The 13,978-nt window shown below is 43.5% G+C and overlaps 1 protein-coding gene across 1 annotated transcript in view; it reads right to left on the reverse strand.

Moving 5' to 3' along the window:
* The window catches only part of LOC115464829 (activating signal cointegrator 1 complex subunit 3-like), a 417,679-nt gene that overhangs the window by 80,614 nt on the left and 323,087 nt on the right, over positions 1-13,978 (reverse strand). Inside the window, exon 13 of the mRNA XM_030195187.1 lies at positions 6,231-6,506. Within this exon, the coding sequence (XP_030051047.1) occupies positions 6,231-6,506 (276 nt within the window). The remainder of the gene's footprint in view (positions 1-6,230; positions 6,507-13,978) is intronic.

A 13,978-nucleotide genomic window follows, 5' to 3' on the forward strand; every position in this document is an offset into this window, starting at 1 on the left:
ATACAAGTTATTCCCGAAATTGTGGACTTTTCCCAAGTCCATTTAGTAGCGGTCTATGGACTTATCCTTTAGGAAACCGTCCAACCCCTTTTTAAAACTCTGCCAAGCTAACCGCCTTCACTACGTGCTCCGGCAACGAATTCCAGAGTTTAATTATGCGCTGAGTGAAGAACATTTTTCTCCGATTTGTTTTAAATTTACTACACTGTAGTTTCATCGCATGCCCCCTAGTCCTAGTATTTTAGGAAAAAGTGAACAGATGCTTCACATCCACCTGTTCCACTCCACTCATTATTTTATATACCTCTATCATGTCTCCCCTCAGCTGTCTCTTCTCCAAGATTAAAAGCCCTAGCCTCCTTAGTCTTTCTTCATAGGGAAGTCATCCCATCCCCGCTATCATTTTTGTCGCCCTTCGCTGCATCTTTTCTAGTTCTACTATATCTTTCTTGAGATACGGCAACCAGAATTGAACACAATACTCAAGGTGCGGTCGCACCATGGAGCGATACAACAACATTATAACATCCTCACATCTGTTCTCCATACCTTTCTTAATAATACCCAACATTCTATTCGCTTTCCTAGCCACAGCAGCACACTGAGCAGAAGGTTTCAGTGTATTATCAACGACGACACCCAGATCCCTTTCTTTGTCCATAACTCCTAACGTGGAACTTTCTGTGACGTAGCTATAATTCGGGTTCTTTTTTCCCACATGCATCACCTTGCACTTGCTCACATTAAACGTCATCTGCCATTTAGCCGCCCAGTCTCGTAAGGTCCTTCTGTAATTTTTCACAATCCTCTCGCGAGTTAACTTTGAATAACTTTGTGTCATCAGCAAATGTAATTACCTCGCTGGTTACTCCCATCTCTAAATCATTTATAAATATATTAAAAAGCAGCGGTCCTAGCACAGACCCCTGAGGAACCCCACTAACTACCCTTCTCCATTGTGAATACTGCCCATTTAACCCCACTCTCTGTTTCCTATCCTTCAACCAGTTTTTAATCCACAATAGGACATTTCCTCCTATCCCATGACCCTCCAATTTCCTCTGTAGCCTTTCATGAGGTACCTTGTCAAACGTCTTTTGAAAATACAGATACACAATATCAACCGACTCCCCTTTGTCCACATGTTTGTTCACTCCTTCAAAGAATTGAAGTAAATTAGTCAGGCAAAATTTCCCCACACAAAAGCCATGCTGACTTGGTCTCAAGTAATCCATGTCCTTGGATGTGCTCTGTAATTTTGTTTTTAATAATAGCCTCTACCATTTTCCCCGACACCGACGTCAGACTCACCGGTCTATAATTTCCCAGATCTCCCCTGGGACCTTTTTTAAAAATCAGCGTTACACTGGACACCCAGTTTTCTTACACCCATCTCCCCTAAGCCGTCCCCCACCCCTCCCCTCCCCTCCCTCACCCGCTCCTTGTGTCTCATTTAACTTCAGACCCCCCCCCCCCCAACCCACTTACTACCACTACTACACAGGATCCAAACACACTGCAAATCAGCTCAGTAAGCACAATACTTCAGAAAGGGGTTCCAAATAGCCTCCCATTTAGCAAGAGTATGGCATTTGATTGCCCAAAGTCTCTTCATCTCACAAATATACCAGAGTTTGTTTAGCCATTTAGTAATAGGGGGAACAGAAGGTTGCTTCCAGTGCGCTGCTAATATCACATGGGCAGCAGACATTGCATGTTGCACCAGTAAGGATTGGGACTTGGTTAGGCCTGGTGGCTTTTTGCAGAACAAAAAATAAAGCGGAGACCACCTAAGTGGTCTATCTATCCATCTTTGTAACCGACTACTACTACTTAACATTTCTAAAGCGCTACTAGGGTTATGCAGCGCTGTACAATTTAACCTACACTGTATTCCCTTCCACTAAGCCCTAGTCTTCCCACATGTCCACCAAAGGTGACCCATAGTCCCCTTAGCCCCACATCCCCTCCAGCATGACGCTGACACTTAAGAATAAATTTGACTAAGATGTGCCGGCATCAGGTACCACCTGTACAGCACCTTGACACAATTTTCTTTTATAGGAACAGAGATAGAGACCTTTAGAGAAGCCCGCTCCAGGAGAGACCAGTCATCCTCATCGATTTCAATCCCCAACTCATCCTGCCACCTTCTACGGTGCACAAAAGGTTTAGCCAGGTATCTCAAATGTTTATACAAGCCAGAAATCAACCCCTTTGTGCCCCTAGAGTCCTCACAAAAAACTTCCAGGTAAGGATTTTCTCTAAGTATCTGGGTCTTGATTGTAGGAGAGGATAAAAAAAAGTCTCAGATGAGTGTAGGCATAGAACTCCTGCGGAAAAATGGAAAACTCTTTCATCACAGTGTTGAAGGATTTAAGGGCGTCTCCCTCGTACAGTTGACCCCAATTTGTGAGACCTAGCAAAGCCCATCGAGCAAAAGGCCCCCAACCCATGCCCGGAGGGAACATTGGATTCAGCCAAATAGGTGATAAACGTGACAGCACCATTCTGGGCTTAGGAAACATGGCATCCCAATAATATAGGGTGGACGAAATCGAAGGGCAAATGCTCAAAGGAATTATACGGTGTTTTCTAGGGATCCACATGAAACCACTGAGAAGAGAGGGAGCCACAGCCCCCTGCTCTAGATTAACCCAAAGCTTCTGAGGAGAGTTCTGATATCATTCTAAAGCAGAGTGAGCCTGGGCCACCCGATAATACCAAACAACATTAGGCACTCCCAAACCACCCTTCCCCAGTTCCTGATAGAGAAGGGAACACGGCAACCTAGGCCGTTTGTTATGACAAATTAACAGGTTTAATCGCCTTTGCACATCAGAAAGAAAAGATTGCGATATTCTCAAGGGAAGGACCTGAAATAAGTACATCAACCTAGGGAGAACATTCATTTTTAAAGTAGCTATATGCCCAAACCAAGACAGATCCGACCGGTCCCAACGATCCAAGTCTCTATAAATATCTTTTAGGAGAGGAGAATAGTTTACAGAAAATAAGTCAACGAACTGAGGAGTAATAACAACACCTAAGTACTTCAGTCCTTTGGAAACCCAGTGAAAAGGGAATTTATCTTTAAGAGATGCCAACAAATTTGGGATAATGCCAACCGGCATAGCCTCCGATTTACACATATTGAGTTTAGAACCGGAGACCATAGAGTATTCATTTAAAACTTGTAGCAGATTGGAACGCAACTGCTTGGCTAAAGGTTCCATTAAAAGAGCAAAAAGCATCGGCGAAACAGTACAGCCCTGCCACATCCCCTTCCCAAGGGGAAACAGCAAGGAGTTACCTCCATTGATTTGCACACAAGCAGTCGGGGATGCATAAAGGGACTGAATCCAACCCCTGAAGTGAGAGCCAAACCCTAATTTTTCAAATACTTTATCCATAAAAGGCCAATGGACTCTGTCAAAGGCCTTTTCTGCGTCCAATCCTAGGAGGCAAAAGGAAAAGTCATCCTGACGAGCAAAATGAATTATGTTAAGCACCCAACAAATATTATCCATAGCTTGTCAGCCTGGGACAAATCCGACCTGATCCGGATGAACCAGGACCGACAGCACTGAAGCTAATCTATTTGCCAAACCTTTACCACGATTTTAACATCAGAATTGAGAACCGAGATTGGACAGTATGATGCGCAGTTGGTCTTGTCCTTACCTGGTTTTGGAATCACAGCTATCCATGCTTCCATCATAGATCTCAGGAGGGGGTTACCCTCTCGAACTTCATTAAGGATATCTAATAGGAGTGGAGATAATTCCCCTAAGAAGGCTTATAAAACTCGTTCGGGAAACTGTCTAATCCAGGAGACTTACCCTCTGGAAGCTGTTTGATAACCTTATGAACCTCCTCTATTGTAATCGGGCCCTCTAGTAAAGCTAGTTGTTCAGGGGATAAAGTAGGCAGAGATTGAGCTGCTAAGTATTCAGCAATATGAGCAGATGATAAAGATGTGTCAACTGAGCAAAAGAGTATGAAAGAAGTCCTGAAAACGATGGCGAATACGAGATGTGGTGAGAAAGGAACCACTTCCATCATCTATTTTAAAGATCGTCCTGTCTACTCTCTTCTGACGTAGCTGAAAAGCCAACTGACACCCTGGTTTATTGCTATGGCCATAATGGGTCTGAGATTGATGCTGGTTAATAAACTGAAGCTGCTCTGAATAAATTCCATTCAAACGTAAGCGTGTGGCCTGTAACTCCCTGAGAGTGTGAGCAAAACCAGTGGTTTTATGTTGTTTTTCCAAATTGTGGAGTCAAGACAAGCATTCAGCTATTTCTGCTCTCCATAACTGTGCCTTATGGCTCGCTTTTTGAAGAAAATATCCCCGAGTAACAGCCTTTAGCGCATCCCATACTACTCCTAGAGAGGAAACAGAGTGCAAATTATTTTGCAAGTACTCTTTCACTACATTTCTATACCCAGCAACTAACTCAGGCTCCTGCAACAAAGAAGTATTCAGAGTCCATCTTGTATCTCTACCCTCGTCAGAAAAGGTCACCCAAACCGGGACATGGTCAGATATTGTAATGGGCCCCATTCCTGTTTCAAGGCTTCCGTCAGCCAAACGAGTATCCACAAAAATATAATCTATCCTGGAGTAAGAATCATGAGAATGTGAATAGAAGGTATAATCCCGAACACCCGGATGCCTTAGTCGCCAAGGATCACATACACCCAGGTCTCTTAGCAACTCAGCAAAAGCACACGAAATCTTATGAACATTTGCCACAGGAGGTCCAGATCTATCCATAGCCGGGTGAATGGTAAAATTTAAATATCCCCCCAAAATCAGGTGAGTTGCTCGCATAACAGGAATCTTCGAGCGAATATTTTGAAAAACAAATATCTTGAGATTGATTTGGTGCTTATATTGAGGCCAGCACTACTGGGTTAGCATCAATATGCAAGGTCAAAAACAAAAATGTATCTGCAGGGTCCTGTTTTATGTGCTCCACCGTCCTCTTTAAGGAAGAGCGCAGTAAAATTGCAACACCTCTTTTCTTTGAGCCATCGCTCGCCGAGGCACATAACATATGGGAATAACTAGGGTGAGCCAGCAACCGCTCGTGGTCTCTCCTGAAGTGGGTCTCCTGCAAAAATACAACCTGAGGGCCGTAATGCAAAATTTTCTTAAACAATTTTTGGCATTTCTGGGGAGACTTCAGCCCCTTAACATTATATGAAAAAACCTTTAATGATGTCATTTACATAAAGGATAGGGTTATAAACAGCTGCAAATCTCCAGCTGACAGAGATGAGCTAATTAAAGATAGCCTAAAGGACCCTGTGTCAACACCCGCTGATACTCTCCAAACTCCCCAAGACCCTCCCTGCCCCCAAATCCACTCGCAACTCACATCTGCTACCACATCCAAACCACCCTCCCCCTCCAATCCCGACCACCCCTGACCCCCTAATCCACCCTAACCACCAAACAGACATCCACAATAAAGGGAAACCTGAGTGGGAATATAAAGGAGAAAACAAGCCACGTTCCGAATGAGTCACCCAACCCCCCCACCCCCCCACACACACACACACACTCTCTTCCATCCAGCCACATTCGTACACCACAATCCACATCTCAGACAAGCATTCAATGCAATACACCAGCAAGAGGAGAAAAAAAAACCTGCAGTACAGTTACAAGTCCAAACCCAGCAATAGAGGCAACAGACGGATCAAAAGATTTTAAGTCCAAGTCAGCCCTTTTATAGCGTTTTCTTTCTCTTTGAAGATACCCTCTGCCACTGCTGGAGCCTCTCCTTGGTAGCTGGGGCCACAAAGTGTTTAGGCCAAGGAGATTCAGTCATGTTGGTGTCCATCAGAATTTTCCAAGCTTCCTCCGCTTACGATGTCTATACGCTTTCCCCTGAATTGAAAAACATAAGGCAAATGGAAAGGCCCAGCGATAGTTAACTTTCTCTTTAGACAAAATGTTTCATACCCACCTTTAAGACAGAGTAAATGATGATGTCTTGGTATACTAAAACTTTAGCTTCATTAAACTTCAAATTGGGAAAATTTCAAGCTTTTTGAAGAAGATTTTTCTGTCAGAGAAGTTAACAAAGTGAGCCACAATATCTCTGGGTTGATTGTCTCGGGGCTTCCCTAGAGCACGATGGGCTCTCTCTATCACAATAGAGGCAGCATCTCTACTATCTCCCAGCAGCTGCTCACAGTGATCAGACTATTACGGGAACGTTCTCCATAACCATGGAATCAGGAACTCCCCGAAATCGCAAGTTCTTCCTCCGCCCACGATTTTCAAAATAGTCTATTTTATACTGTAGATCATCAAATCTTCCCAGGTGAGCTTCTGCATTAGCTATCTGTTCCGACTGGTCTAAGGTACGAGCCTCCAGCTCCTCCACGCGCCCACCCAATTCTTTAAGGTCGACACGCGGGACATCTATTTTATCCAAAATTTCCTCTTTAGAGGCTTTAATCTCGGCTTGGATATTTACTGAGCACTGTTGTAAGGATTTAGATGAAGCGTCAGCTATTGAAACTGCAGAATCCGAGTTGGAGGGAGAAGGAAGTGCCGGAGAAACATGGCGCTGAGAGGCCTTACCCGTCAAGCGAGTCGAAAGGGGCTCCGGATCCTTGCGCCCCAATAAAGGCAGCTTACTCATGATTGTCCAAGGAAAACACTATTTTATTTGCTCAAAATTGGCACAAAAGTGGCAGCTGATGTCCAAGGATGTTGATTATTAGCAAGGAGGTGAGGGAGCTAAAGATCTAAGCAGCCATTCAGAGCTCTGATGTCACTTCCTCTCTAGCACATTTGTATTTTATTTATTTCCTGTATTTACATCCCACCTCTTTGCAGGCTCAATGTGGCTTACAAATACCGTAGTGGCGATCGCTATTTCCGGAATAAGAAATACAAAGTAATGTTCCAATTAGATATAGAACACACAGTAAATTAGAAGAAAATCGGTAATCAATACATTTCAGGTGTTGAAATCAAGGGTAGTGAAAATCGTTCAATAATGATAATGTGATAAAGTAACCAAAATAAGAATAATTCAATGTTAACTAATTCTAATGATAAAATCTTGAAACTGTATTTGCCTTTATTTATTATTATTTTAGATTCACAACTGCCTCGCTTTACGTATTTAGGTAGTATAACAGATGCATCTTAAAACTAAGAAAATGTTTAAGTTGGCGGTTTGGACTGAATAAGGATATGTGTGGCACTGTTTACATTGTATAATGGATCAGAACAATATCCTGGTTGGTGTATTATGTTCAATAAACATGAGATATAAAAAAAAAAAAAAACTAAAATCTTCAAACACCTATATGAATTGCCAATGTAACCCAAAATCAATATGAAATGATGGTCTATTCTTAATTTCTTCACCAAAAATGCATCATGTTGAAGAACATATCATTAGCCTAAATTGGAAAGACAGTAAGCAAATAAGAAATGGAAAATATTTTTTAAAACAAAAAAAAAACATTTACAAGAAAGGCTACAAGTCTGAAAGGCTTACTTGCCTTTCAACTTAGGAAGAACATTTTCAGAATACAATTTCTTCCATCCTTAATAGTTCTGGTGAACTGCTTTCATGTGCACCTTCAATGCCTAATGTTTTTGCTGAATACTATGCTGACCTCTACACTTCTAAAATTTCTCATTCCAGTCTTTCAATTGATCATTTTCTATCCAACATTAATCTTCCCCCTCTGACTCACAACCATGCTTCTTAGCTGTTCCTACTGCAGTGTCTGAAACTGAAACTCTTTAAAGCTTACCTAATAATAAAACACCCAATCCCAATAGATTCATAATTGAGTTCCATAAAAGATTTTTTCTAGCTTGTACTCAAGTTTTTAATGAGACTCACACATTGGCTACCTTCCTTAATGCATCTGAAGTACTTCTTAGTTCTACTCGCCTTAAAAGAATAAAGTTTCAAAAATGAATCTAGAGACCAGTTAATTGTCAGCATGTTCAATCTCTAAATAGACTCCTGCAAAGGGTGGGAACATCGAAAGCAATCACAATATCTAGGGATGGTGTCTCCAAATGGGTTCATTTTGCATATACTAGGACAGGAATGAACTTTACTCATAAGCAAGGTTAAAATAGCTAAGAACTCAATCTCTCAAATTTACTGCTCAAGCTCATTTTAATATAGGCATGTGCTAAAGACAGCTTCCTTCTGGAGCTCATAGAGGATAATATGGGAAAGCTAATGTTTATTTCTGCATATGAACCTACCAAATATTCCATAACTGAATTGGCCACTGTCAAAGCCAGGATGCTGGGCTTGAGGTACTTCTGTTTAGCCTAATGGTTAAAACGGGGGGCAGAGAACCAGGGAAGTCCAGTTCAAATCCCACTGTGCCACTTGTCATCTTGGGCAAGTCACTTAGCCCTCCATTGCCTCAGCTACAAATTCTGTTAACTAGGCACTAACATTTACATACCCACTGCGTGTGTAAAATGATTCCAATGCAAGCATACACGAGTGTATGTGTGCACTTATGTGCATATATGTCAATGTGCTGCCTAAGCGCTTTTCTGCAAATACCAGCACATATTTGCAAGGGGGCATATACAGGGACAGAGCATGGGCGGGATTAGAGGTGGAGCTCTTACTTGCACACGTAATTTACAGAATACTGTAAGTTACATGCATCCCTGCCACACTTACTGTAGGCACTCCCACTTATGCCAGCTCTGTGACTGGTCTACTACTACTACTTATCATTTCTATAGCGCTACCGACGTACACAGCACTTCACACTTGAACATGGAGAGACAGTCCCTGCTCAATAGAGCTTACAATCTAATTATGACAGACAGACAGGACAAGTAAGGGATAAGGGTTAGGACATACAGGACATATCAGGGATAGGGGACAGTTGAAGGTTTAGGAGTTAAAAGCAGCATCGAAGAGGTGGGTTTTTAGCCTAGATTTGAAGATGGCCAGAGATGAGGCTTGGCGTACTGGCTCAGGAAGTTTATTCCAGGCACACAGTGCAGAAAGATAGAAGGAACGGAGTCTGAAGTTAACGGTGGAGGAGAAGGGTGCAGATAAGAGAGATTTGCCCAGTAAGCGGAGTTCCTGGGGAGGAATATAGGGAGAGCTGAGAGTGGAGAGGTACTGAGGAGCTGCAGAGTGAATGCATTTGTAAGTCAGTAAGAGGAGTTTGAACTGAATGCGGAAACGGATAGGGAGCCAATGCAGTGACTTGGTCTAAGCTGTAAACACCTAAATGTTAGGTGCATCAACAGCATTCTATAACAGAACCTAGGCAGCTACTATGTGCCCTCAGGAAGCCTAGATCAGTGATTTCACGTTTTCAACTTGATTTAGTGAAACCCTTCTCTTTTTTTTTTTCCTCAATAGCCACTAGTCTTCTTGCCATTAAACCCTTTCCCACTGAGAATAAAGTTAACACACCTATGAGCAGGTGTTATAACAATTCAGATATGCAACAAGCATAGCATGTTTGTACAGTATGTATTTCTTGCATGATATTTCCACAAAAGGACTTAAGAGCCTTAAAAAAATAGCACAGTTTGTATATTTAGGGGACTGGAGAGTACAGGTATACGTCATGGTGTATATAGCGGTAGGTGCCTTGTGTGGATATACATGTGGGTGGGCATTTTGCCTGCATACATGGGGGAGGAGTTTGTATGGGCGTGCTGAGGCAAGTGAGTATTTCATATAGTATATAATGAAAATGATACTCACTTGCCCCAGGGAAAGGTAGATTAGAAGATCCTCTCATATCTATATCTATCTATATCTATATTATTTATTTATTTATTAGGATTACTGCCTTTTTGAAGGAATTCGTTCAAGATGGTATACAGTAAGAATACATCAAACATGAGCTACAGGCAATTACAGCTGTAAAAATATTCAAATAACAATACAAACTATGGCATAGTATACTACTTACAATGTTAACACAATACGTAATAGAACATTTCAATTGATAATGAAGGTTAAAACAAAGATGGAACACATAAATAGGTAAGAGAGTAAGAAGAGTTAGAAAGTAAGGTGACTGATTTAAAGAAAGTTGCACATGAGGTCAGAGAGATGGGTTAAATATTATCTCAGCTAGGGTAGGAGTGTGATAAACATGTCCTGCTGCAGTATGTGGAGGAGTAGCCTAGTGGTTAGTGCAATGGACTTTGATCCTGGGGAACTGTATTGGGCAATCAAGCCATTGTGACATCACTGATGAGGTTGGCTCTTATTGGTGGAATGAGTGGAGGAGTAGCCTAGTGGTTAGTGCAGTGGGAACTGAGTTCAGTTCCCACTGCAGCTCCTTGTGACTCTGGGCAAGTCACTTAACCCTCAATTGCCCCTGGTACAAATAAGTACTTGAATATATGTAAACCACTTTGAATGTAGTTGCAAAAACCTCATAAAGGCGGTATATCAAGTCCCATTTCCCTTCCCATGTCACTCCTTGTGTGTATGAGTGAGACTAACAAGTTAGTTAATAAATAAACTATAACAGAGACAATCTTCTACTTTACCTTTCCTTACTCAATTCCTGTGTCCACGATTCTACCCCTGATGCCTCCTTTCCTGCCATACTGCCACTCTCTAAATTCTTCCTCCCTAGGCAGACACCTAGTTTGCTAGTGGCACAGCTGGGACTGCCAGAAAAGCAACTGAGAGCAGTAGCATATGAACTGAGGCTGCATTACTTGTACAGAAAAGTAGCATCATACGAACACCTGTTCCATATATCTTTCTAAAGTAGAAGCAGTTTGTCTGGAGTCAGTACAAATCTCATTTTTAACAGCCAGCAGTGCAGATGAGACAGAACAGTTTGTGTACCTTGCAATCTGCAGCCTCTTAATTCTGTAAAATATGAAATTAAACTACTCAATACATATGTTTAAATAATTGTTTGAATGTTATAAATGGAATAGTGATCTTGAAACATTACATGGATGTTTTTGTTTGGCTTTTAATCATTAAGCTCATTATGTTTTCGCACACCTCTGATATAACCATGTTAGTGCTGGGTGATGCCCAAATCTTCTCTTAATCACACCTGACAACATTCAACTAGAGTCTTCCTCTGGGGATATTGTATACAACTTGTTGGTTTCATCTATTGCTACCTTATAAATGTTTATCTGCATCTTTTCTATAGCACAGTGTGCTAGTAAATCATCTAAAATATATATGCTTTATTGCAAAGCAACAAATCACCTTAAAATGTGATCCCATTAAATTGCTTTTGGCAGCTTCCAATTACAGTGCTAAGATGTACAATTATAATTGTGAAAGAATCAAGTACAAAGATATTCTGACTGATTGCTGTTTCTACGGTTTAGGAAACATACCTAAACTTGTCCTCGTGTGTGTTCCTGTCTTGATTCCAGTGCCAGCCTTGCCTCGGACCCAGCCTTGCCGAAGCTTAGCTTGCCTTCCATCAGACCCAGCCAGCCTTGTCTTGGTGTCTGCTTCAAGCCCTACTTTGCCTCCAGCTTCTAGCCTTGCCTGTCTTGTCTCTTGTCTTTTCCGGTCTTGTTCGGTCCCATCTGGATCCAGTTTTTGCCATGCCTTGCCTTGCCTTGTCTGGACCCAGTTTAAGCCTTGTTCCAGTGCCTGGATCCAGTGCCTGTCTTGTCTGTCTGTCTGCCTTGCCTTGTCCTGCCTTATCCTGTCTTGCTCTTATCCTGTATGCCTCAGTTCCTGCCTTGGATCACTTTGCCTAGTTCCTGCCTTGTGCCAGACGGGGGAACCTGTCTGCCACAGTCAGGGTCCAGCTGCAGCCCAAGGGTTCACCTTCCCTGTGATCGTGACACATAGTCAGGGGCAGAATCTGGGCAAAAGTGAGTTCCATGCAGGCATAATCTCAACACCTTCAGTCTAAGTGGTGATATCTGCAGGATTTGTGCTAGTATTTCACAGGCACACAAACATCTATATATATATGCCACTCTCTCCTCTACTCTGGACACCCTTGCACCATCCACCTCCCGTCCCACAAGGCATACTAATCCCCAGCCCTGGCTGACCCCTTGCATCCGTTACCTTCGCTCCTGCGCCCGATCTGCTGAACGCCTCTGGAGGAAATCTCGCACCCATTCAGATTTCCTTCACTACAAATTCATGCTATCCTCCTTCCAGTCCTCACTATTCCTTGCCAAACAGGACTATTACACCCAATTGACTAATTCTCTCAGCTCTAACCCTCGTCGTCTCTTCGCCACCCTTAACTCCCTCCTCAAAGTGCCCTCCGCTCCCACCCCCCCGTCACTCTCTCCTCAATCACTGGCTGACTACTTCCGCGACAAGGTGCAAAAGATCAACCTTGAGTTCACTACCAAGCCACCTCCTCCTCTTCACCCTTCAACCCTCTCCCTCAACCAACCAACCCAGACCTCCTTCTCCTCCTTTCCTGATATCTCCGAGGAGGAAACCGCCCGCCTTCTTTCCTCCTCAAATGCACCACTTGTTCCTCTGATCCCATCCCCACCAACTTACTTAACACCATCTCTCCTACTATCACCCCCTCCATCTGTCATATCCTCAACCTCTCTCTCTCCACTGCAACTGTCCCCGACACCTTCAAGCATGCTGTAGTCACGCCACTCCTCAAAAAACCATCACTAGACCCTACCTGTCCCTCCAACTACCGCCCCATCTCCCTCCTACCCTTCCTCTCCAAGACACTTGAGCGCGCAGTCCACAGCCGCTGCCTTGATTTTCTCTCCTCTCATGCCATCCTTGATCCGCTTCAATCCGGTTTTCGCCCTCTTCACTCGACAGAAACAGCACTTTCTAAAGTCTGTAATGACCTGTCCTTGGACCCCTTCTCTTCTCAATCTACACCTCTTCCCTGGGCTCCCTGATCTCATCTCATGGTTTCCAGTATCATCTCTATGCTGATGACACCCAACTGTATCTCTCCACACCAGACATCACCGCGGAGACCCAGGCAAAGGTATCGGCCTGCTTATCCGACATTGCTGCCTGGATGTCCAACCGCCACCTGAAACTGAACATGTCCAAGACCGAGCTTATCGTCTTTCCACCAAAACCCACTTCTCCTCTTCCTCCACTTTCTATCTCAGTTGATAACACCCTCATCCTCCCCGTCTCATCTGCCCGCAACCTCGGAGTCATCTTTGACTCCTCTCTTTCCTTCTCTGCGCATATCCAGCAGATAGCCAAGACCTGTCGCTTCTTCCTCTTTAACATCAGCAAAATTCGCCCTTTCCTCTCTGAACACACCACCCGAACTCTCGTCCACGCTCTCATTACCTCTCGCCTGGACTACTGCAACTTACTCCTCACCGGCCTCCCACTTAGCCATCTATCCCCCCTTCAGTCTGTTCAGAACTCTGCTGCACGTCTCATATTCCGCCAGAACCGATATACTCATATCACCCCTCTCCTCAGGTCACTTCACTGGCTTCCGATCAGATACCGCATTCAATTCAAGCTTCTCCTTCTTACCTACAAATGCACTCAGTCTGCTGCCCCTCACTACCTCTCTACCCTCATCTCCCCTTACGTTCCCGCCCGTAACCTCCGTTCACAGGATAAATCCCTCCTCTCAGTACCCTTCTCCACCACCGCCAACTCCAGGCTCCGCTCATTCTGCCTCGCCTCACCCTATGCTTGGAACAACCTTCCTGAACCCTTACGCCAAGCCCCCTCCCTGCCCATCTTCAAGTCTTTGCTTAAAGCCCACCTCTTCAATGCTGCGTTCGGCACCTAACCCTTACCGTTCAGTGAATCCAGACTGCCCCAATTTGACTGCCCCTATCGGACCGACCGTTCACTTGTCTATTAGATTGTAAGCTCTTTGAGCAGGGACTGTCTCTCTTTGTTAAATTGTACAGCGCTGCGTAACCCTAGTAGCGCTCTAGAAATGTTAAGTAGTAGTAAGTAGTAGTATATCTTAATAAAATAGGCACATTCCAGCCCTGCTA

Source organism: Microcaecilia unicolor, chromosome 3 (assembly GCF_901765095.1).
Source record: "Microcaecilia unicolor chromosome 3, aMicUni1.1, whole genome shotgun sequence".
NCBI classification, from domain to species: Eukaryota; Metazoa; Chordata; class Amphibia; order Gymnophiona; family Siphonopidae; genus Microcaecilia; species Microcaecilia unicolor.